At 36.2% G+C, this 22179-nt stretch overlaps 1 protein-coding gene across 3 annotated transcripts in view; it reads right to left on the reverse strand.

The window, feature by feature from the left end:
• Nucleotides 1-2434: 2434 nt before the first annotated feature.
• LOC117407455 (neuronal membrane glycoprotein M6-b) overlaps nucleotides 2435-22179 on the reverse strand; it is a 47010-nt gene continuing 27265 nt past the window's right edge. The window contains exons 1-7 of one of the 3 annotated variants that reach the window (XM_034012506.3): nucleotides 18642-19125; nucleotides 10167-10353; nucleotides 9350-9506; nucleotides 8447-8618; nucleotides 7428-7501; nucleotides 7271-7336; nucleotides 2435-4679 (exon numbers count right to left, since the gene is read on the reverse strand). In XM_034012506.3, coding sequence (XP_033868397.3) covers nucleotides 4530-4679; nucleotides 7271-7336; nucleotides 7428-7501; nucleotides 8447-8618; nucleotides 9350-9506; nucleotides 10167-10353; nucleotides 18642-18702 — 867 coding nt within the window. In that variant the 5' untranslated portion in view covers nucleotides 18703-19125 and the 3' untranslated portion in view covers nucleotides 2435-4529. Of the gene's footprint in view, nucleotides 4680-5108; nucleotides 6219-7270; nucleotides 7337-7427; nucleotides 7502-8446; nucleotides 8619-9349; nucleotides 9507-10166; nucleotides 10354-18641; nucleotides 19126-22179 lie in introns of those variants that run through there. The other 2 variants (XM_059028999.1, XM_059028998.1) reach the window with 2 other exon arrangements.

Genomic DNA, 22179 nt, shown 5'->3' on the forward strand with positions numbered 1-22179 from the left:
GTTTATTTATTTTTAAGAAAGATTCCGCTGTTATAGGAAGCCTTGCCCAAGTGGAACAGTAGTCCTCTTGTCCAGTCTTTGTTTTTACTGCTGCTTAATGGAACAAAAACATGTCCAGGCTTGCTTTGTGAGGACCATAACTCTCTGTTTAATGGAAATGCATATTCACTTGTGTTAAATTTTGAAATAATACAATCAGTATATCAATAGACAAATCTTTGGTGCAAATATTTACCATCTTTATGTCATATTGAAACTGTTTTTTCAGAGTTTGAGGAGGGAAGCTGCAGAGCAGAGCTCTATTCATGATAGACTATCTGATGAAAAAGATGACAGGTACTGTGTGAACATGTTGACCCCATTTTTTTTGCTTAGTGTTTCCAGGCCTTTTAATAAAACTCAGTAACTGGAACAATGACATTTACAACTAATAATAGTACTGCTGGATCTTCTGACTGGAACTCCTATCGGCTGTTGTTTTTATATGCTGTTGTGTAGACACAATGGGCTCTGTTCACATAATTTTAATGACTGCAAGTTTTTATTTTATATAAACATTCTCTTAGGTTGCTGATGATAAACCCTCCCTAAAACACTTGAACTGCAAATTAACCAAAATGGGCTTCAATAAAACAGGTCTTAACAAAACATTCCTTAAAACAGTTGTGAATAGAGCCCATTATTTCTATAGTAAGTTTTTGGGGACTTTATGGGCATTTCATTATCCTGGGGGAAAATTGTTCCAAAAGCAAGAATAATTGGAATTAAAATAATTAAAGGTTTTAGTTTTTGTACTTGTTTTGGAGTTTTCTATCGGCAGGAACAAGTTAAAGCTCCAGGTGTTTTTTTTTTTTTTCTTGTAGTATTGCTGGCATTTCACATGAAGATGCAAATGAGGATTTCTGGTGAATCTTTTGTGCATTCACTGTCTGGACCAGGGTATGATGTTCATGTATTAATTTTATGTATTTTTGTGACTTTAAATGTTCCTTTTTTAAATATGAAGATGCATAGTGTGATTTATATTTGTACATGTAAACAATAAAAAACACTATTCTAACTTTTATCTTAAATTGTCATGCATACAGAGAAAAGTATGAGTTCTATGGATTTGTACCATGCATGTGTGTCTTAACATATTTGTCCAGTTCATCCTAAAAGGAGTAAGGCATCTCTGTTTTATGAATTGTTAAATAATTCATAGTTTACCAATCAGCTGCTGTCCATATGGCTCTGCAGAAAAAGATTATAACATTCTTGGAACAAGATACCCATATTACATTGGAGTGTCCCAATACTTTTGCCACCCAAGGTGTACTGTACCCCTGTACCATGATGCTGTACCTTCCCAGCAGCATCTTACCAGGCTAGCATCCACAAAGAGGATTATGCATTTTTTTCTGAGCCTTGCCTTGCCATCTGGATAGCAGTTGATAAGAAGGGTTTATCTCACAGCAAAGAAAGCAACCAGCAGCTTGCCTTCAGACTCTGCAGTATCTATTTGGTATAATGAAGGGCATTACCCCATCCCATTTACCAGGTGATTTTCTTAGAGTTGCAGCAGACAAAAATAAATAAATGATTCTGATTACTGAAACTTTCTGGCAGCACCTACAGGAAATAAAAACAGCATTATCTTGCTGGGATGTTCAGGAATACAGAAAATATGTATAGAATTAACCCCAGATTAAAATGAACACAGATATTCAGTCACTTCAATGAACAAAATTCAAAAAAAATTCTATAGGCACAGTATATACCGGTAAGTATTTTAAATTAAGGGCTTGTAGAATTTCAGGACAACATTAGGCTATTGCAGTAGTGTGTTTTAGGTGTCCAGTGACTGGAGGTTTGATTGAATAGCGCAAAAACAGTGAAACCACACAATTCACTACCTCTTATTGCTTGAATACTTGAGTGTGAGTACCCTGTGTGTCAGTCAACACTTGATAATAAATTTACTTGATGTATTCTTGTAACTGTCAACACCTTGATGGGCTGAATTCGTTTTTAATTTTGCAGATGTGTGCTGTTACCATATGATAAATAATTCATGATTTATACACTTAGTTCAGCATGACGATGGTCCTGTTCCGTTTATATTAATTGTGATTGGGATTCCATCGGCCGCATATTGACAACAGCCCTTCACATTTTTTTATTCAGATTCTGGACATTAAAAAAGAAAAGACCAAAGCACTTGTCATATATGTAATAGCTAGAACTAAAGGATTACTTTCAAGAGAACCATCTCCCTTGCTAGTATAAAACCTCAACTTCATCTGTCTGATTTGATCTATCTGGAAGACCTGTTATCTCATACACTCTATGCGCCCAATAGTTATTCCTTTAACAACTGTCTTTGAGCTGTGCAATGTATAGCTAATGAGAAATAAAGGATCATTATATAAAAATAAGAAATGCTAACCCAAAGTGTTTTATCTACAAATGTTTAATAACTGCTTGAAGAAAAACCACAAGGAAGCCCTTGGCACTCATAGAAAATATTGATTTACTATTAGGTTACAAAATTGGTACCTTTTGACTTTTTGAAAAAGAAAAAGGTCTATTAAACAAAACTAAAAACTGCCATGTTCACTACATACATTGAAATATATCTCCGTTAATAAAAGGATGTGGGCAAACACTGCCTACCATAGTTTGTCAGAATAAATGACGACACATTACCTGCATTACTGCATAAACAGTTACTCTCTTCCATGCAATAACGATTTAACACTTAAGATATTCCAGTACATCTCTTCTACCTAACATGAAACAGAGTGTACATCAGTAACACAAGTCAGTTTTTTAACCTTTACACATCTGAACAATATTGACAAACATTTTCAGAGATTTTTAAAGAATTATTAATACAATATTTTAGAGGTTTTCATACCAAATACATAGCAGCAGTAAAACCAATAACATTTTTCTAAAAATCAAAACATCATATTCCTGATGCTTTAAACGATGCATGTATTACACAATCAACACAAATTATGTGTACAACAGGCAAGGGCTGAAATGCCTTAGAACTTCCATGTGCCAGTTGCTGGCTATAAACATTCAAGCATCCTGCTTTGGCTTTTGGCTGCCTTCGCAGCTAGATGAAACCCAGCTTTATTCAGGTATGTTAGCAGTGACAGCTGAAGTGGTACTGGAAGGTTACACAGAAGAAATAGGAGTGTTTCTCCATGGTTTCCATCAGCCTTACTTAAAGGTGCAGTGGTTAAAGGCGCGGGAGGTTGTGGATTCAATCCCCATTTAGGGTTGACTCTGCTAACATTCAGTACTAAAGTCTAAATTAGTACCCTGGGTTATGCTTGCCATATGTTGAGATGGTAAAACCTGCTAGGTTAAGGGACCAGAGAAAACCATAGATAATGCTGGAGTGACTGATAATGCTACAGGCTTTTTGTAATCCTGCAGAGCCCAAACGCAGCCAAGTTGTGAGGGAGTAGAAATGGATTTCCCTACAAACCCCCTTATATGTTGTTTAGGTTACAGCTGACTGTTTAAACACTTCAGTTTGTGTACAGATGTTTTAATTGGGTTAGGCAGTTTTGCCATAAACAATATGAACTCAATTAAAATAAAAGAGTATTCAACCTGTTTAAAGGAAATCAGTTTCCTACATGCAGAGGTAGTTTTTCCTCCGGGTCTTACATCAACATTTGTTTTCCCATGCTGAGTGTTCCCATGGAACATACAAAAAATGGAAAAAGGAGATCAAATGGAGGTGCCCCAAAAAAGAAAAAATACATCTGTAGTGAATCCTGAAATCCTGAAAATCTTATTATGCCTAAGCCTTATGCTACAGAGTTATTAATCTACATATCCAGATCCCACCCCCAATCCCCCAAACAGGAATGCATGCAGGCTTGATTTTTTATGGAATGCTGCTGCAATATGATTTCTTACCACTGCGTTCTCATTTTGATTAAATTCAAGACTAAACATACAATGACAATCGTACAAGTACAAATAACACATTGCATTAGTTTTTATTCATTCTTTTCCCCCTTTAAACCGGTTCATGTGTAAGGCGCATATATTGTATTGTGAATATAATCTTTAATGAAAGATGAAGGAACATTAAGCTCAGAAGAAGCTACACTGTTTTTCTTTTTATTTAGCAGCTGTTAAATTTGCTAAAGTAAGAAGAGCGTGCCGTAAAGCAGCTGAACGTGTTTTTTTTTTTTTTTCTTTTTCTTTTTTTTAAGTAAAAAATAGTGCAATGTTTTAAGCTTTACCAGTACAGGCTGGTTAAGGGTAAAAGTCTACACGCAAAAAGAAATATTCAAATTGGCATACTTTTGAATATATATATTTTTTTTATAAAACAAAAGAGAAAATAGAACACAAAAGGAGGTTTCTACAAACCTTTCCAGGATAGTTAGTGTAGAAAGCAACATTATGGATTAGTCTGTTAGGGGGACCCACATTAGCACTGCACTGCAGAGGACAGTTTGTATAGTTATCATATCTGAATATTATGGTTGGTGAATGTAGAATATGTTATGTCCTTATGTGTAAGAACTGAGCTGTTCCTTTGATCGGGACTGGATGTCTTGCAGCTCTTGCTCTTCTTTCATTTTGATGTCTTGGTACACATGCATATGACTTGCATCCTTTAAGTAGGCCCAGTTTGCTGACAGTATCATGAGGAAGTGAATCTGGAAGAGAAGGGTGAGGTTGATGGCTAGTAAGCATGTCAGGATGCAAAGCAAGCTACTAGACAGGCTAATTAAACACACAAATGTTACGTGTCAATAAGCACCCTAATATTGTGAGCTACAGAAGTTAAAAGGGTGTCAGCTCTTTTTTTTTTTTTTTGCATGCATTTTTGTTTTTTAGTTCGTTGTAGAGTAATGGGGGTTAGTTAATACAAAGGGCAGATACATCAATGGCACCAGCCACAGTGTAAGTTACCAACCTGGATTTGGTAGGCACGCAAAAACACAAGAATATAAAGTAAGAACACATTAAATCTGCACTAATCTACCCTACAGTTTTTTTTTGTGGTGTTTGTGTTGAAATAAATACCTATGTGGATCCTGTAAGATTCATAAAAAATGAAGAAGACCAAAAAAGAAAAATATATATATTTTTTTAAAACAAAGGATGTTTATTTTATGTGTATAAAGAAAAAAAACTACAGTTTTCAAAATCTTAAGAAAAAAATTAAATACTTAATCAACAAAGATATATTTAGAAAGTGAAAAATAAAAGCATGCAGTCTCAGGTTAACAAAAAATAGTGGCACATTTAAACATATTTAATGGCAGGTATGAAAAAATGAGCACAACATGAACATTCCTATTAACAGTTTAACTACTAAGGCAGAAGCAGTTTTCAGTCATTTAAAAGTAAATTTATTTCTAATATTTAAGTAAAAATCTTTCAAATGTAATAATTTCCAACCACAGACATCAATCATAAAAAGATGCCTCCTGCATCAGCCCAATCCTTCATCAATGCCTGTTGGAGCTTACTGTGCAAAATGTCTAATACTACATCTACATTTGATGGAGTTCTGCTCCTAATGCTTAAAGGTATGGAACCTGGCTTAAAATGGGGATCTGTACCCAGTAGAAGAGTTTTCAATGATTGTGTTACGTACGTGACACCACGGGCAACAGAAAACGATGGGTAATGGGCATTAGCACAACATGACCTCGGCTTTAATTCTTTAGTTTTATTTGAGGTACTTACACCACAAGATAAAGATTAACATAATGGAATGTATAAACTGCTCTGAGGTGCATTGGGAGGCACTGCAATATCTTAAAAGCCTAGCATATGTTTCAAAGGAAATTTTAATTCCCTTTGCTAAATATTTAAGTGGTCATCAGTAAATTGAGGAGATAAAAATCAAGTAAAAGTGGTGCGGTACTGTTACAATCAACACCAGAAAGACATTGGAATTTATGATGAAAACAGCCAGATGCCATACGTTTCTATTGATAATCTCAAATTGTGCCAGTCCCTGTAAATAAATGCTAAATGTTGCGTGCTATTTACACATTATGTAAAATACTTTTGTCTATGTTCTGTTTTAGTCCATGTTGTCAGTGGTTGCTCAATCTATTCTTTGCAGCTTCATAAACTCTGCACTGTGTTCTTAATACAACTTAAAATTTAGTGCAGCAGTCTTCTCGACTCTTAAACTTCAAAACAGCATAGTTATATGTGGTAGCCATCATGTAGATCAGCTGGTGGAAGAGAACAAAATACAGGGATGTAAGACAGTGCTCAGTGTTTCCAGACCGCAGCAAGGTCTTACATTTTATGCTGCTACTGGTTTTTAGATACAGTAAATTAACACTGCATGATGGAGATACTGCTAGTGTTATACAGTCCCTTTTCTGATTATTGTGCAGGTGAAGATCTGGATTTTCTATTTCAGGTAACACACCAATGTTGGTTAAACGAGGCACTCTGGTATTTTGGGAGAGTTATTTTTTTGCTTTCACACTGACACAAGTAAGTGTTATTTCAACAGCTTGATTACCAGTATGTGAATGTTTAGGTTTACCAGCGGTCTCTATCAGCAGTTATACTGTATACTGTAATCCCAATTATTTCTGTACTTTTTATAAAATGCTCCTTCATTATGTATGTGTATATATATTTAGAAATATATTAATTACTAGGGGAAGTGAATTAGTGACTGTTGATATGTATTAGATACATTTAAAAAAATATAATAAACCTGTCCACAGGCCTAAATGTATATTGGTCAATTATCAATAAAGCTGTATTCAAATGTTCTCTTCTCGATTGGACCTTGCAATTCTGTAACAGTAATTCATCCATGACCTTAAATGCTTAAAGAGTAACTTCAAATGTCATGTGACTTCCTTTTTTAGCATTACTCTTACTATTGCATTGTTTTGTAATGATTTTCAGTTGCACAGGCTCTGTCTGGATTTCTGCTTGCTTTGAGCTTGTCTGGAGGTAAAGGCAGATTTAGTGGCAAAAGGTAATAACTCAGTATTTGATCGCGAGAACCTAGAACCACTCAAAATGATTGCAAACACCATAACATTGTAAGAGAAATGTAAAAAAAATAAGCAAATCAAATGAATACTTACTCTTTAAACATACACCGCATCATCCACTAAGTCAAGTAGATAAATGTTTTCATCAGTGTTATGAATCAGATAATAGTGAAATAAGAAGGGAGCATTTTATTCCACACTTAACAGAAAAGGAAAACTGGAATTTGGAATTGTAACGATTAACAGTAAAACACATTACTCACCAATGCAATAACGGTGGCACCAGCTCCGGCACAGGCCACGATGTACAGATGGTAGGACAGGTAGAACTAAAATAAAAGCAACAAAGGTATTCTTTTAACAAATTACAAGTAAAATATGGGATGAACCAGACAGTGCAGAACAATGGTGCAATCATACCTCGCTTGTGTTGCAGATTTCTCCTAACACTGTGCCACAGGCCTTTCCAGGAGCTGCATTCCAAGGAATGATTCCTGTAAAAAAAAAAAAAAAAAGTAAGGGTCTGTGTATTTAAGTGTAGGCATTATCTTTATTCTTATTCACTAGAGAACAGTAATTGCAGCAAATGGGGTATTTGGGTTGCCTAAGAGGCAGAATCAGAACAGCACAAAATGCGTTTCCTGTGGAGTGTATGAGTTTCTGACCTTCATCACCTTTGAATAAGATAACTGGTTTGTTTTTTCTCTCAAGCAGTAAAAAATATATATATATATATATATATTTTTAACATACATTTGTCTAGTTTTCAAATTTCAAATTCCAAATTAAAGGGTCAATTGATCCTTTAAAAATATACACACAATTACATTAAGTAGCCCTGTTTTGTAAGGGGAATTACAAAGTAACAATATTGAAATGGATTCATTTAATTAACGTACTGTATATCCCACCTGGATAAGCCACAGGGACACTGTACTTTTGTATGGTGGTGATTGGGACTGAGGGGACTGTTTTTGTGTGTGGCTGTGTTCGTGTGTGTCTTCACTTGAACTAAATATAAACTTTGAGTGCTCCTTGAACAACGACTCAGTGTGCTTGTTTACACACCACACACCCAGGGGCACGATCCATCAAAGAAGAATTGTAATCTTAATGGTATCTAGTTTTGCTTCAGACCTTTTTTTTTTTTTTTAATGAAAGTATTAGACCCAACATGGGACTGGGAAGAAAACACCACATGAGGCAAATTGAGTCTGTAAACACAAGCTTCACATTTTGGCTTGCTAACTATTTTTATATAATGTAAAAATGAAGTGTGGTACCAAGTTATTAAGTTCCACATGTGTTGTGATTTTGGGGTTCCTCAGAGTAATAAAGGTTTGTTTACTTTGCCTAAATTATCACTTGTTAATGCATGTATAACATTAGTAAATGCCCATGATGAACAGTTCCAAAACGAGAAGGGCTGGAACACATACCGTACTGCCTGACATCCACACATATGGATTCAATCGAAGAAGTCATGTTTGCCATTGGAGAGTTGAGGACTTGGCAGGTCGACCACATGTTGTAGAACAAAAACACAGGTACAGCCGAAAAGCCAAACACACCCAGCCAGGCAACTCCGAGCACATAGGTCAAGAACACAAACTGGAAAAAGACAAACATACCAATTATTGTGCGGCATTGAAAAGGTTCTGCAGACTCTTTTAAATGTTCATTTTTGGAACATCATCTACCAGTTTAAATGGCTGAAAAGATCTGTGAGGTTTATAATTCTGTTTTATTTCACATTTAATGAATGCAGCGATAATGCAACAGTTTTTATTATTATTTATTTCTTATCCAGGGCGACTTACAATTGTTACAAGATATCACATTATTTTTACATACAATTCCATTATTTTTACTACAATTACCCATTTATACAGTTGGGTTTTTTACTGGAGCAATCTAGGTAAAATACCTTGCTCAAGGGTACAGCAGCAGTGTCCCCCACCTGGGATTGAATCCATGACCCTCCAGTCAAGAGTCCAGGGCTCTAACCACTACTCCACACTGCTGCCCTTGTTTGATAAACAAACAAATAGGTCCATAGCAGCAACAAGCTGTTGCCGAGCCCAACGACTGACTACACGCTTCTGTAGTTACTGGGCAAAAACGAAATACTTCATTCCAAAAGGATTTTTTTTGGTTTTCGTTAGCTAGCGTCCATTGTATTTCCACATGTGATTGTGTCTTTACTGTGTGACCACACATGCAATTACAGTGCAACACATAATGGTAAGTGTTACCAAATTATTAAAAACACTAATTCTGATCTAAAGTATTTTAATCTGTTGAAAATCATACAGATAGACAGACAGATAAATAAATAATACCATTCCACTGATGCATCGTCCACAGGCTGTAGTTTTGAATTCACTGTGAAGTTCCTTTACAGCACTGGTGGTGTAGAATCCCTCAGCCAAAAGAATGATTCCATACAAGAAGAAAAATGATGCTATTCCATAAATGACGTACTGCATGAGCTGTACTCTGCAAAAAAAAAAAAAAGACAACTGCACATAAATCCCAATTGTACACCTACATTGATATCCATTACTGAATCTCAAGGGACAATCTGTTTACCTACTCTCTAATATCTATATCAAATATCCGAGAAACAAATGTGTAGACTTGACAGTATATCAGATAGAACAGGTGTTCAGTGTCCTGCTTAATGATCTATGACATGAACATCACACTTTATGATGTGTTAGATACATGAGAGAAAAAAAAAAACACATTCAAATTAAAGATTACAGTCCCTGTGGAGTCTACAACAGCATGTTAAAGGCGTACCATTACTTCTTGATGGGCGATTCCCTGTTTTATTTTTTTATTTTACGTTACATAAAAAAGCTGATTCAAGATAGTTCAAGCAATCAATCACACATGCTAATTCCAACTTTTCCAAATGTTTTGTCTACAAAAAATAGACATAAGTTTGTGTTATTAATCGATTACTGGATTGTATGCATGCTCTGATTAATTGATGAGAAAACAACTCAGACTTGTATATAAAGCATGCGTTTTAGACACATTCCTTCTTGAAACTTCCCAAGAATAACCTTTTTATATTTAAAAGGCAAGACTTTCACCTTCAGTATTCTCAAGATTATATATACTAACACTCAAGAGGATTGAAAAACTTACACTTCGGTTAGCAAAGCATGATCGCTGACAGTCTTTGAGAAGTGGTTTTCCAGAATGGACACCGTCCCTGTTAATGCCACATGGCCACAACCACAGAAGAGCGCAACACCAGAGAAACAAAGAATGGTGGCAACCAGCGAGGCGTAAGGAACTCCTCCCAGGCACTTAATGCAGCATTCGAAACACCCTGCAGATACACATGAGAAGCAAACACAATGTTAGTGGAAAACAATCCTAAATCTAGGTGTGACACATACCATGGCATATGTAGGTCACAGTTTGTACTGTGTATTTAAAATGGTGTTTTATCAAAGTGGACAAAAAAATGAGCATTTTAGATGTATCTCAGAGATATATTAGATATATTTTTCTTTTCATATGGGGATAAAAATATCACAGCACTGCACAAAAAATGAAATGGTAGTGAGCGTAGCAGTAAACTGGGGGCGAACTTGAGAACTTGAGAATTGATCACACAGTAGCTAAAAACATAGATTAAAACCAGTCTGATTATTTTATAAATGGGTCATTCAATATGATTGTTTTGATGGGCTAGATGTGTAGTAGTAACTACTTATTGGAAACTAGGCAACAGGCTTGGCCATCAATCTGTGTGGCAGCTAGCAGTGCCGGCAGTGACCCTAATCTTGTTGTCAGTATAAAGCATGTAAATCCAGAGCAAGACCATCATAAAAAAGACAATGTGTTGTATATGTATATTGTGATGTAGAATGTCTAAAATGGGGTAGACTGTGGTTAAGATAAAGTTGATGGAGCCATGCTTGTTTAATTGAGTGGAAACTGAATGTGTTTTCCCTGGAGCAATACGTTTCTGTTTTTCTCAGTCAGACCTAACCTTGACATGTTTTCATGTTTGGTTAAGGGCTGTGCCCAAAGGTTGTGTCCCGTCTCCATGAGCCGCTGCTTTTCTGCCGCAAGCACCTCTACGTGTGAAGCTATTTATCACCCCGATTAAAGTGCTTTAATGGGAAGCAGATGGGCCAGAGCTCTGAGAGCAGGCTGGCCGCTAAAGAAAATCATTAGCAATTTATTATTGTAGAATGATGTTATGAAAGTGACGCAGTATGGCCGTGCAGTCTACATTGCTGTAAAAGTGATGGATACAGCTAACTGTCATGAGTGATAACTACAGTTTAAATTGTGATAAATATCAGACGTTATCTATTAGGCAGGTTTTATTAAGCTCAAATGCTCACTGTGTTTAATTTTGTAGCATATACTGTATAGTTAATCTTGTTGAGAAGCCATGTAGCCCCCCCCCCCCCCCCCCCCCCGTCTTTTTAAAAGTAAGCACCAATGGGCAACATCTTATTGAAAAAAACAAACAAACATTCAATTAAAGAAGCTGTGCTTATAAAGCAGATTTGGTTTGGGATAACGAACCACTTACTGCCCCATCGTTTCAGTTTTGTTTATTTTCAGAGCACATTCTTTAACAAACACTCTGATATTACTGTGTGAATCTAGACCCATGAAGGAACATTTACTAGTAGCCATTCCTTAAATCTACCATCCTACAAAGGAAAAGCTTACATTTCTCAAAACAACAGGCCTTTTATCTGTGCCGGGATCAAGTATCTAGTCCTGGAGTCTGGTGACCAACTGAGGTTTTATTAGGAAAAACAATTTAAAGACTACATGGTAGCCAGCAATGTACAGTTCAGAGTGAAAATGGAATACCATTGAAGAGCCAAAGCAGTTTATTCATAGTCTCTCATGGGTCACTGTTTCAGAATGATACAGCTTAAGGTTGAACACTGACAGAGGCTAAGTCACAATAAAGGCCTGAGCAACAAGCACCACTAAGGGTGTTTTTGATTTACATTAGACTGGGTTCATAGGTAGTATGCCCTAAAGTAAACGCTAAACCAATAGTCATTAATTGGTAAACTGTGTTGATATTAAGCTGTTGTCATGGTTATTGTGGTGTCAGTTAAACTGGATGAAATCATTTTACCAAATACCTTGCCTTCGAGTCTAAAGCTAAATAAAATGTTCCCTTTGAGTTTATGTGCAAAACTGAATTGAAGGTATTCACAGGCGGTATCTGTTTCAAAGCCTGTAAGATGCATTTTAGACCTCATAGAAAAGGAATCTGAAATGTGTCTAGTCAGAATGTCTTTCTTTGTTGAATTGAAATTCAAATATATTTTACACATATCCAAAATAAATGTATGTTTATATACTGTATCAAAATTAGAGGCCCAAAATATCCTAGAGCCACAATGGAAAGACATATGTATTATTAATTCAGTGAATCTGTGTCTTACCATCTTAATGACAACAGCTGCTGTAAAGTAGATTTCAACCGTCAAAGTGAAAAAATACATTCAAACCTCATGTACTGTATCTAAGTGAGAAAAATAATTTTTTGGTGTTGCCATGTTAAAACTATATATATATATAGCTACATCACAATGTTTACATTGTCAGAATATTCACTATAGTTCTTTGTAAAGTGCAGCATTTTTGTCCTGGGGCTTGTGAATAGTGTTGCCATGGCACTGTGTTAATACTGGCCCAATTAATTTGCCCAGAGCTGCTCCATTACTGGCCATAGATTTCACACAGTCTGTGAAGAGAGGCCTGTGAAAATAAGCCCTGTTGTGTTATTCTTTAAGGAATGAATACTATTAAATAAGATTAAATTAGGAGAAAATGCTAGCTTGAAGAAACTGATGGCTGGGCAATTAACACAATGATGCTTTACTACTCATAGTTGTGGAGTCCCAATGCAATTCCCTGTTAGGTGCACTGTAGACCTGCTTATCTCTTTAATTAGACTGTTTTAAAGTCATGATCCATTGAAATCAATAGAGGTTTGTGTCACTTTTTATTTCATAAGGAGTGTCACATGCAGAAATCATTAATATTCATAAGTCATTTTCAACAAAAGCACTGTTGAACGGATAAGCCAATCCATTTTTTTGTTCCGACTTGGATGTGTTTCTGTTTAAAATCAGTAAAAAAAAAAGGGTTCCGATTTTGCTTTGTGATGCTATGCTTGCTGTACATGTGTGGTAGAACATGCACTTCTGGTTCTAAGCGTTTCTCTCTCTGGTCTCTGCTTTTCTTGCCCTCACCGTTTGTCCTACCACATATGTTAACATATTATAAGGTTTTGAGGAATTTATCAGGAAATTATACTAAACTGGTAAGCACTTTTGGTTTCCATGGCAAAAAAAAAATGTATTACACAAATGATAACCTAGTTGATATACTTCAGGGCTTTAAACCTGAAATAACCCGAATTCAAGGAAGAATTGCTCATATTTACTAAACATTTGCTAATTTGTTGTTATTATAAAAATAAAAGTATCAATCAAGTGGGTGTTCGTTGGATCATGAACAGTTGCATCCAGTACATTACTACCAGTTTGTCAAAACAATATGTAGGCTTAGTAAAACTGTCCCAGTGTCTCATTATTGACAGAAAGCACTCAATATTAGAATCTGTGACACTTCTACTGCTTTTATATCTGAGCTTTCAATTGCAGCCAATTGTATTGTACAGTATTACAGAAAAGTGTCACACAAATTCACATGCTCAGTACTGGCTGCAGGAATCCCCTGGCATCCTGCTGAACAGACTAAACAGAAAAGAACCAATGATGTATTCAGTCAATAGATGCATTCATGTTGTTTTTAGGCTATGCATTTGTTTGGGGTAAAGTACAGTTCTGGTGCATCTTTATCAGCACTTATCTTCTTATTTGTATGCATTTTTGTATGGTTTGTACTCCTATGAAACATGTCTACTATGGCCTGAATCTGTCATAATTGAACCAATAAACCAATATTCATTAATTTCTTGTTAGGAAGCAATTTTCAGGTCACCATTAATTCCATATTGCTGTTAGCTAACATAGAACTGGATCATACAGCTACAAAGTTAAAAAAACAAAAACAAAAAAAAAGAGATTGAACAAGAGGCCCATTTGTCCTTTTTCTGTCAGGCAGAGTTGAAGGTCAGGCAACAATGTCATTGCATTCCAGTTGTTGGACTGGAAGCCCTTCCCAATTCACTAAACAATGCACTCAAAAACATGAAGCAGCTTTTAAAAAGCATTACAAAAATCAATGGCTTTTCCGCTTGATAGAGTGTGTCAAACAATAATAGCCTAACCAATGAACTGGACTATGTTTTAATCTGTTGTCTGAGTTACAAGTTACAGATGTGAATGCAGTTCTTTTTTTAAACAACTGTTTTACATGCACAGTAATGAAAAGCAATGTTTCATTATAACCTAGTCTGGGGATACTAAACCTCATCAAAGTATGTCGCCAATCATCAAAGAACACGTCATGCTTCATTGCTATACAATATTTGGTCCCTAATCACCACTTATGCATTACAGAGAATGGTTCCATTAATCCACCACATGCACTTCACACATCTGAAAGGTAAAAACAATCATCTATTGATGATTATACAGCTTTAGAGAAGCCTAGAGTTGCACATTACAGCTTGGTACTGAAATGCAATCTCAACGATGTCGTTTCAACATCTCCTTTGCCATTAGCACAGCAGATCCATTATGGGATATTTCAGAGAATTCAACAATGTAATTGCAGCAATCTTTTTAGTTAAACATTAAGCAGCTCCACACTCAGGCTTAATCAAGTGATATTGTTTGGAAATCTTTTAGCAACTTCATAGACGCAATGAAATGTGCAGTATAACGGTAAATAAGTCATTATGGTCTCCATGGCAACTATACCACTTTAGAATCTCATACCTAAAGGAAATGCAGACAGCATAAGCTTTCAAACAAGGTATGTGAGAGAGGCATATTAAGTCCAGCCCACATGTCAACTCAAAATGTATTTTTGTTACTGTATTTTCTTTATATATTGAGGTGCAAGTACTTGTTTCACTCATGCATGATTAGCCCTGGACATTGCCTGGTTTAAACATGTGACTTCCTTTACAGACTGGGCAGCTTGCACTCCTGGTTTTCAGTGGCTACAATACTGAAAACATACAGCTTTACAGCTACTCATAGTTAATTAAGCACAATATAATCAAACAGAGTCCACTATTGGCTATTATTTTATTGCATGATTGTGTTCACTATGGCTTGTTCTGTGACAGTACTAAACTTCAGCACTACGTCAGCTAGGTAAGACACAGCATGTGTCTTATTTTTTTAAAAATCAGTGTTTTAAATGGGATAATAATTCCACATTTTGAAAGTAAGTGTTCATGGGTACCCATTTCTACAACTGTAATTAATTAAACCAGCCCAACATGTTTTGGAGAACCCTAACATAATGTGTTGTAATGGTCAAGCCAGCTATGACCAACTTACTGTATTTCAAGTGAAAATGCCAAGCTTATTAGTTGCAACACACTAGGGAGCAAAAGCAAACGTCTTGAATGCTTTTGATTCTTTTCTGTAGTAGCTGCTCATCTTCAAATACAACACAGTTGTTTGCAGTTTTCTTCGCAGTCCACAGCATACCTGATATGAATTGACTAAATTCATAGAATGAAAATCAAATTTGCCGATTTGAGAAGCTTTACATGCTTTTAAAGTCTCTACAGAAAGCCACACAAAAACAATTTTGTTTCTCTCCTCTTGCTTCAAAAATGCAATAAAAAAGGATAACTACAGTACTATACAGCCAGCTGCTGGAATATTGTGCCAAGCCAAGACTTTAGTGGTAATGAAAGACACACAATAATAAATACATACAGCCCACAGAAGCATACAGACCTAAAAGAAAGCATGGGGCACTGTCAATGGAGCAATGGCACAAAGCACTACTACAGCTTTACCCCTTCAGCCTGGGGTCACAGCAGCCTTAAATATCCAGCGTGTGCTTGTGCTCACAGTGGAAGGCCAAAGCAAAAGGTTTCCGGCCTCTTGATTTATGTTCTACCCTGGCTAGCCCAACTGTGGTGCCCTGTCCTGTCACGTTGCCAAAGAGAATGGTTTAACTTTAGAGTGTGGGTGGTGGGTATAGTAAGTAGATATGCATTCATATTAAATGTGGTGATTTTCAAAGCTTAATCTTGATTTTGTAAAATGAATGGGTGCATGCTCTCCTTACAGTAAAAACATTATATCCCTCTAGTTACCAGTACTCCTGTTTGTGACTGAGACACTAGTTCTGTTCTGTAAATAAATGGAAAAGGCTGCATTTTTAAAACAATGTGAAATAATCCTCTGTTTTGTGTACAATTAGGCATTAGACCCAACAATTATTTCAGTTTGTGCTTCTTAAAACGTTTCTAACATGGATAAAACTCATTCAAAATATAGGTTGTATCCCTTTTTGAAAATACAGAAAAAGCTTTCTGAACAGTCCAGTAAGTCAGTAACCTAAGCATCTTCAGGTTAACTAATGCAGCTGACTGCTAAACTGCAAGTTTTTAAAATCCTGCAGCTACTGCATACTAGCCTACCTGTACAGTAGAGGTGATCTAATCAACCACGACGAAGCAAGCTAGCTGTGTGTGCATTTCAGAAGTTTACCAAGGCGCAGTGAACACACATTTGATCACTATGCTATCTAGCTGTCAACACACTCTGCCCTTTCTCTGTTGTATTAACAATAACTATGATGTACAAAGCTAAAGCAAGAACGAGTTATGTAAAAATATATTTTATGCATGAATGGGGGAATTGTGACACATGAAACCATTTGATGTGATGCAGTTAGACGTGTCTTGCAGAAAGGCTAAATGATTATAATGATGTTGTTAATTAATTTCTAAGTCAAATTTAAAACTAAACTAAAATGAATCTCATTCGTTGTCCTTTGCAGTTAGCACAGCACTGAAGGAACGATTACTATGAAATCTGTTTAAATGCCCTTGATAAAGTACAAACCCTATGATGGCAATAGGGTGGTACAGCACAGGGCTTTTTTATTTTCTTAAGTGTTTATTTTTTCTATTTACATTTGGATTTTAAGTATTTCTCCTGTCCCCTGTTTTTGTGAATTGTTGGTCTGTGGTGATATTTTGTGTTCAATGAAGTTAGATCCATAGAGAGATGTAAAAACAAGCTTGGTCCTCAATTGGTGTATGCATAAAAAAATGCATGCTGAATACACACACACACACACACACACACACACACACATACACACACACACACACACACACACACACACAAGAACAAGTTATCAGTTATCAGTATGTACACAAGCATTGTTTCAGCGGCGCTTTTATAAATATTTCTGTACGGCCTAGAACATGTTAAACCAATTTGATAGCCACATTAAATTAATCTGTATTACAGTGGGATTTCTTTGACCAGTTGAGACAGATTAAGAGGGAAAAGGTTACCTTTCTCATTCCAAGAAACCGCATTGCTGGAAAATCATCAAAAAACTTTTTTTTCTGTACACTTATATTTCTGATACGGTTTGTGATGTACATATTGCGCTACTTGGAGTAAATTGTTTTGAGCCTCAAAATGTCTGTTCTCAAAATAAAGCTTTAACTCGCTGAACTGTGTTGATTAATTGCTCACAAAGTCATAACCCTTGAGAGGACAGACAGGCCATTAAAACAAATGGAAAGCCTAATTTTGCTTTTTGGATTGATTAACAAATACATGTCAGGCCTGACCATGATTACAATAAAAGGGTTTCAGCATTGTGGTATTCTCCCATAAAAATGAAGCTACTGTAAAAATTCAAATAAACTTTATCTTAAAAAACACAAAGGTCACCCATTTATCACTGTCAAGAAGGTGGTGAGCTAAATTCACAAGGCTCTTTAATAGAGACGCAATTATCTGCTTGTAAAAATTAGTGTTGTGCTATAAGGACAACAGCCTGTCATAGTGAAAAAGATTAATCACATCAAGGCATTATGAAACAATACTGCAGTAGCATTGTTGGAGATCATTCCTAATCACAAAGCCCTGTATTTCTAAACAATCAGTCCTTGACAACCTTACATCTTTAATCGCTAACCACAGTTTCTTATCACCCATATTAAGGAAACCATCTGTCAGATTTGCTAGCAGATGTTATTGTGTACACTGTAGTAACTCAAGTACCAATTCAGTGCCATATAAAACGAATTTGCTTACAAAGACCTTGGTGCGTATTCATGCTGTGCTGAAATAGTTTAGGAAATGGAAATCTACAAATGTATTAAATGCATTAAAACAAAAGTAAAAAGATAAACATGATGTAAATAAACAGCATGTTTTTCAATAATCACATGAAAACGTATAATGGATGCTAAAGTAGACAGCAGGAAATTAACACACTGATACCAAACACAAACACATCTTTATGCCTACTAATTTTGCTTTGCTTAGTTTACTCGTAATCAAACATATACATTGTATGGATGTTTCAAATAGAGCAGAAACTAGACCGCTTTGTGCTGCTGGGTACCAAAATAACTGCAAGTAGGTTAAACCCATTTGTAAACAATCTCTGAGAAAAGCATTAAACTGCCCCATTGTTGGGTCTCAGTGGTACCTTTTTTCTCTTGGCTTTGCTCAGGATTTTCCTCCGCTGCAGTTTCCATGGCTGGCTTCATCCCATCAACCAAAAAATGCTTTCCTTTACAAGCACTTTTCTCTCTTCTCTCTCTCTCTCTCTCTGCTCACCCCCTTTTTTTTTACAGCAACAGTGATTGAGCGTCTCTGTGTTTCTCCGTATATTACAGTTCTTTCCAAGAAGTAAAGGTCTTGTCAGATCAGATTTTGCTCAACTTACTTGTCCATAAAAAAACTCTGCCAGCAAACGTTGAGCCGTACTTAGAATCCCAATTAGAAAATGGTCTCTCTGTTTGCAAAATCTGTTTAGGATTCAGCCCTGGTTACAGTGGGAAGAACATTCACTAAAACCCCCCTCTTCCTCTTGGTTAGGAGGCTTCCAATGAATGACAATCAAGGGCTGCTACTGAAGAATAGATGTATTACATCACAAGAGGGTATGTGTATCAGAGTGAAAGGAACCCCCTCCGGTCCCAGAGCTCAACAGTGGTGAAAGCCTTCTTATATGCTGTCTCCTGGGAGAATGCTTGTCATTGCACAATCACAAGTCTTTCTTTCCCAAGAGACCCCAGTTAGTGTGTGCTCTGCATTTTGATTTATTCCATATGCCCTCTGCTCTTGCAGCATACATTAAGTCTCTTACCATGGTCTCTGCTCCATCTGGTGACTTAATGTGGAAAAATAAGGTTTTGGTTTCCACCACAGTCTGCAGCTAATTAAGTATGTGCTTTCTGGTCTTCAGGTAAATAAATCATACTACATTACCAAGCTTGGTAATTCAGAGGTCATTACAGATAATAATCTCTTTCTCAATTTAAGATTTTATTTCACAATGTCCACGTTTAATATACATCTCCTTTTTGGGCTCCAGAATTCCTTTTGTGGTCAAAGTCTCATGCCTTTCAATGATTATGAAATATGACAACATTTATCTCTATTAAATGGTAAATCCTGACATTCAAGTTGAAGTTCTAATTTGCTTGCTTCTACTAGCTGTCAAGGAGCCCACAGGAGATATGCCAACATGCACACAGAGAGTTAACAGGTTTATATTAACTATATATCAGTCGTGTGAGAAAAGTTTGTATTCATGTCATGAAAACAAGCGTATCCAGTGCAAAAGCATTTGTTATCATCAAAACGTTTAAAGTGCTTATCAATACGGTACGACTGGTTCCTATAGCACTGTACAATGTTTTTAGTAATGGACTTTAATGTAGAAAATAACCAGTCCCCATATGGGTATTAATTTAATGCCAAGGCATAGACTGAGTGTAAAATTTGAGAAAACAATTGAGCATGATATTAGTAACAACAATACCTTGAAATACCAAGACAACAACTACTTTAGCTCAATATTTCATGCTGCTTAGATTATTAAACTAGAACAATTATAAACCTCATGAATCGCCAATCAGCTTCTGAGTAGAACACTCATTATACTATGGCCCATGTCCTCTAAAGCTAGTAGGACTTCAGAATCTTGAAACTTCATATATTTAAAGCAGCCTGAGTGATCCAGACCAAAATATAACATTAATATAACATGTTCCGTTTATAATAGCATCAATATCCTCTGCAGCGGTCAATACCTGTAGGTAATTGACCTTCTCTTCTGTTAAGTTGAATTATGGCTAACCTCAATGGTAATTTTGCAGTTTACTATTCTATTGCCATGCTTTATGGTATGTACAGTCAGCGCCGCTTCATCGGGTCTCCCCGGAAGAAGAAAAATAACCCGAATAAGCAGCTGTCCCAATTAAACGAGAGACAGGTGAGAAGACCTTAGTCACACTTTTTTGATTCTTAATGAAAAGAAAAACAATGAAATCATATTATGATTAAATATTAAATACATCATTTAAGATATGAGTTAATGTTTTTTTTTTAATTTCCTAAACAAAATTAATCACATCTGTGATGTTGACACGCCAACTTTCTTTGCAACAGCAGCCTGAGAAACCACAGGAGACTCCTTCTTTAAGAGTTCAACATGGTGGTTTACACAATTTACGCAAGTCACAGTGTAATCACGTACTGACTGCACTGTGCTACGCAACCTGTCTTGATCTGTATAGCGATCTACGTTCATCATTTGAAAATACTGTATCCCAATTAAACAAAGTGACACCCCAATTAAATTACATAAATAGCATTGGGAAGAACCATCTCCCAGAGTTGTATCCCATTTAAGCAGCAATCCCGATTATCAGTATCCCGATTAGGCGGCGCTTGCTGTATATGATTTCACTATGCATCTACTTTGCTTGACTAAACAAACAAAACAATGTATTTATACTGTTTTAAAAAGTTGATGGCCTCTTTACAAACTGTCTGGAACAGTTTACTGAATAGAAAACTTTATTTAAGGAATAAAATATAAATCATTGTGGACAGGGCCCTTAAATCTTACATAATTAACAAAAATTATGTTATAGCTGACATGATTTAAATCATATGCAAACAAAGTTATACAACTTCCAAGTCTACTGCTTAATTCAAAATAGACTTCAAATGCAGACGGTGTCCTAATTATTACATGACTAATACAGCGTCAGGAAACAGGGCTTGCCATTAAGGTTGGAGTACTAAGATAAAAAAGACTCAATAATCACAAGCATATGCCAACTTCTAGAGGATTACAACAGCCACTCGTTGCTTTTAACAACATAAGCATATAGAGAATACAAGAAACTTGGGTATGGCATTTAGTTCGTCACTTGTCATCTTGGCTGCACAGCAGTGATGTTGCTGGGATTTTTGCACTGTGGAGTAATTCACCCCATAACTCTGCCACCACCTTACACTTGACAGATTATTATGAACTATCTCAAAAACAGTAATACAGCATTGTAGAACATGTTATAATTTGAACTGTAGCAGCTTTAAGAAATGATACAGTACAATATATTATTCAAAATGATCAGGGCCAGGGGGTATTTTCAAATTGTATTTGTTCAGATCACTGAATTATTACTGTATAATTGGTAGTATGACATTCCTAATCAAGAGGCCCCTGGAAAAAAGTTGAGGGAAGTGAATCTATTTTGCCTAGAACAAAGAATTAGAGGCTGACTTTATTGAAGTTTTTAAAACGAGTTGACAAAGTTAACCCAAGCCAATATATTTAACTCAGCACAGAAACCAGGACCAGAGGACACGGTTACTATAGCAATTAAGTGGATACAGACTTAGGACAGAGGGAGACCATGTTAACATGCATACAGGACGGCACACTAAGCCTGTTCTCAAACCACTGCTGCAGGTCCTTCTTCTGCTGGTAGGAAACACTCCCTAGTCATCTACACCTCCATGTAGGGCAGTGCACTTTTCTCTGGTCAGAATAGTTCATGTTCCTCAGAATTTCTACTTTATCTTTGCACCATGCCAGCTGCCATGTGCATATGACTGTAATCAGCACTAAACGTGGATTCTCTCCAAACACAGAGGTAACATCAATATCGCTATCTTATCAGTGAAAAGATAGAATTGGGCTCAGTGTGTGTTTGTGTGTCATT

This window comes from Acipenser ruthenus, chromosome 8, assembly GCF_902713425.1.
Source record: "Acipenser ruthenus chromosome 8, fAciRut3.2 maternal haplotype, whole genome shotgun sequence".
NCBI lineage: Eukaryota > Metazoa > Chordata > Actinopteri > Acipenseriformes > Acipenseridae > Acipenser > Acipenser ruthenus.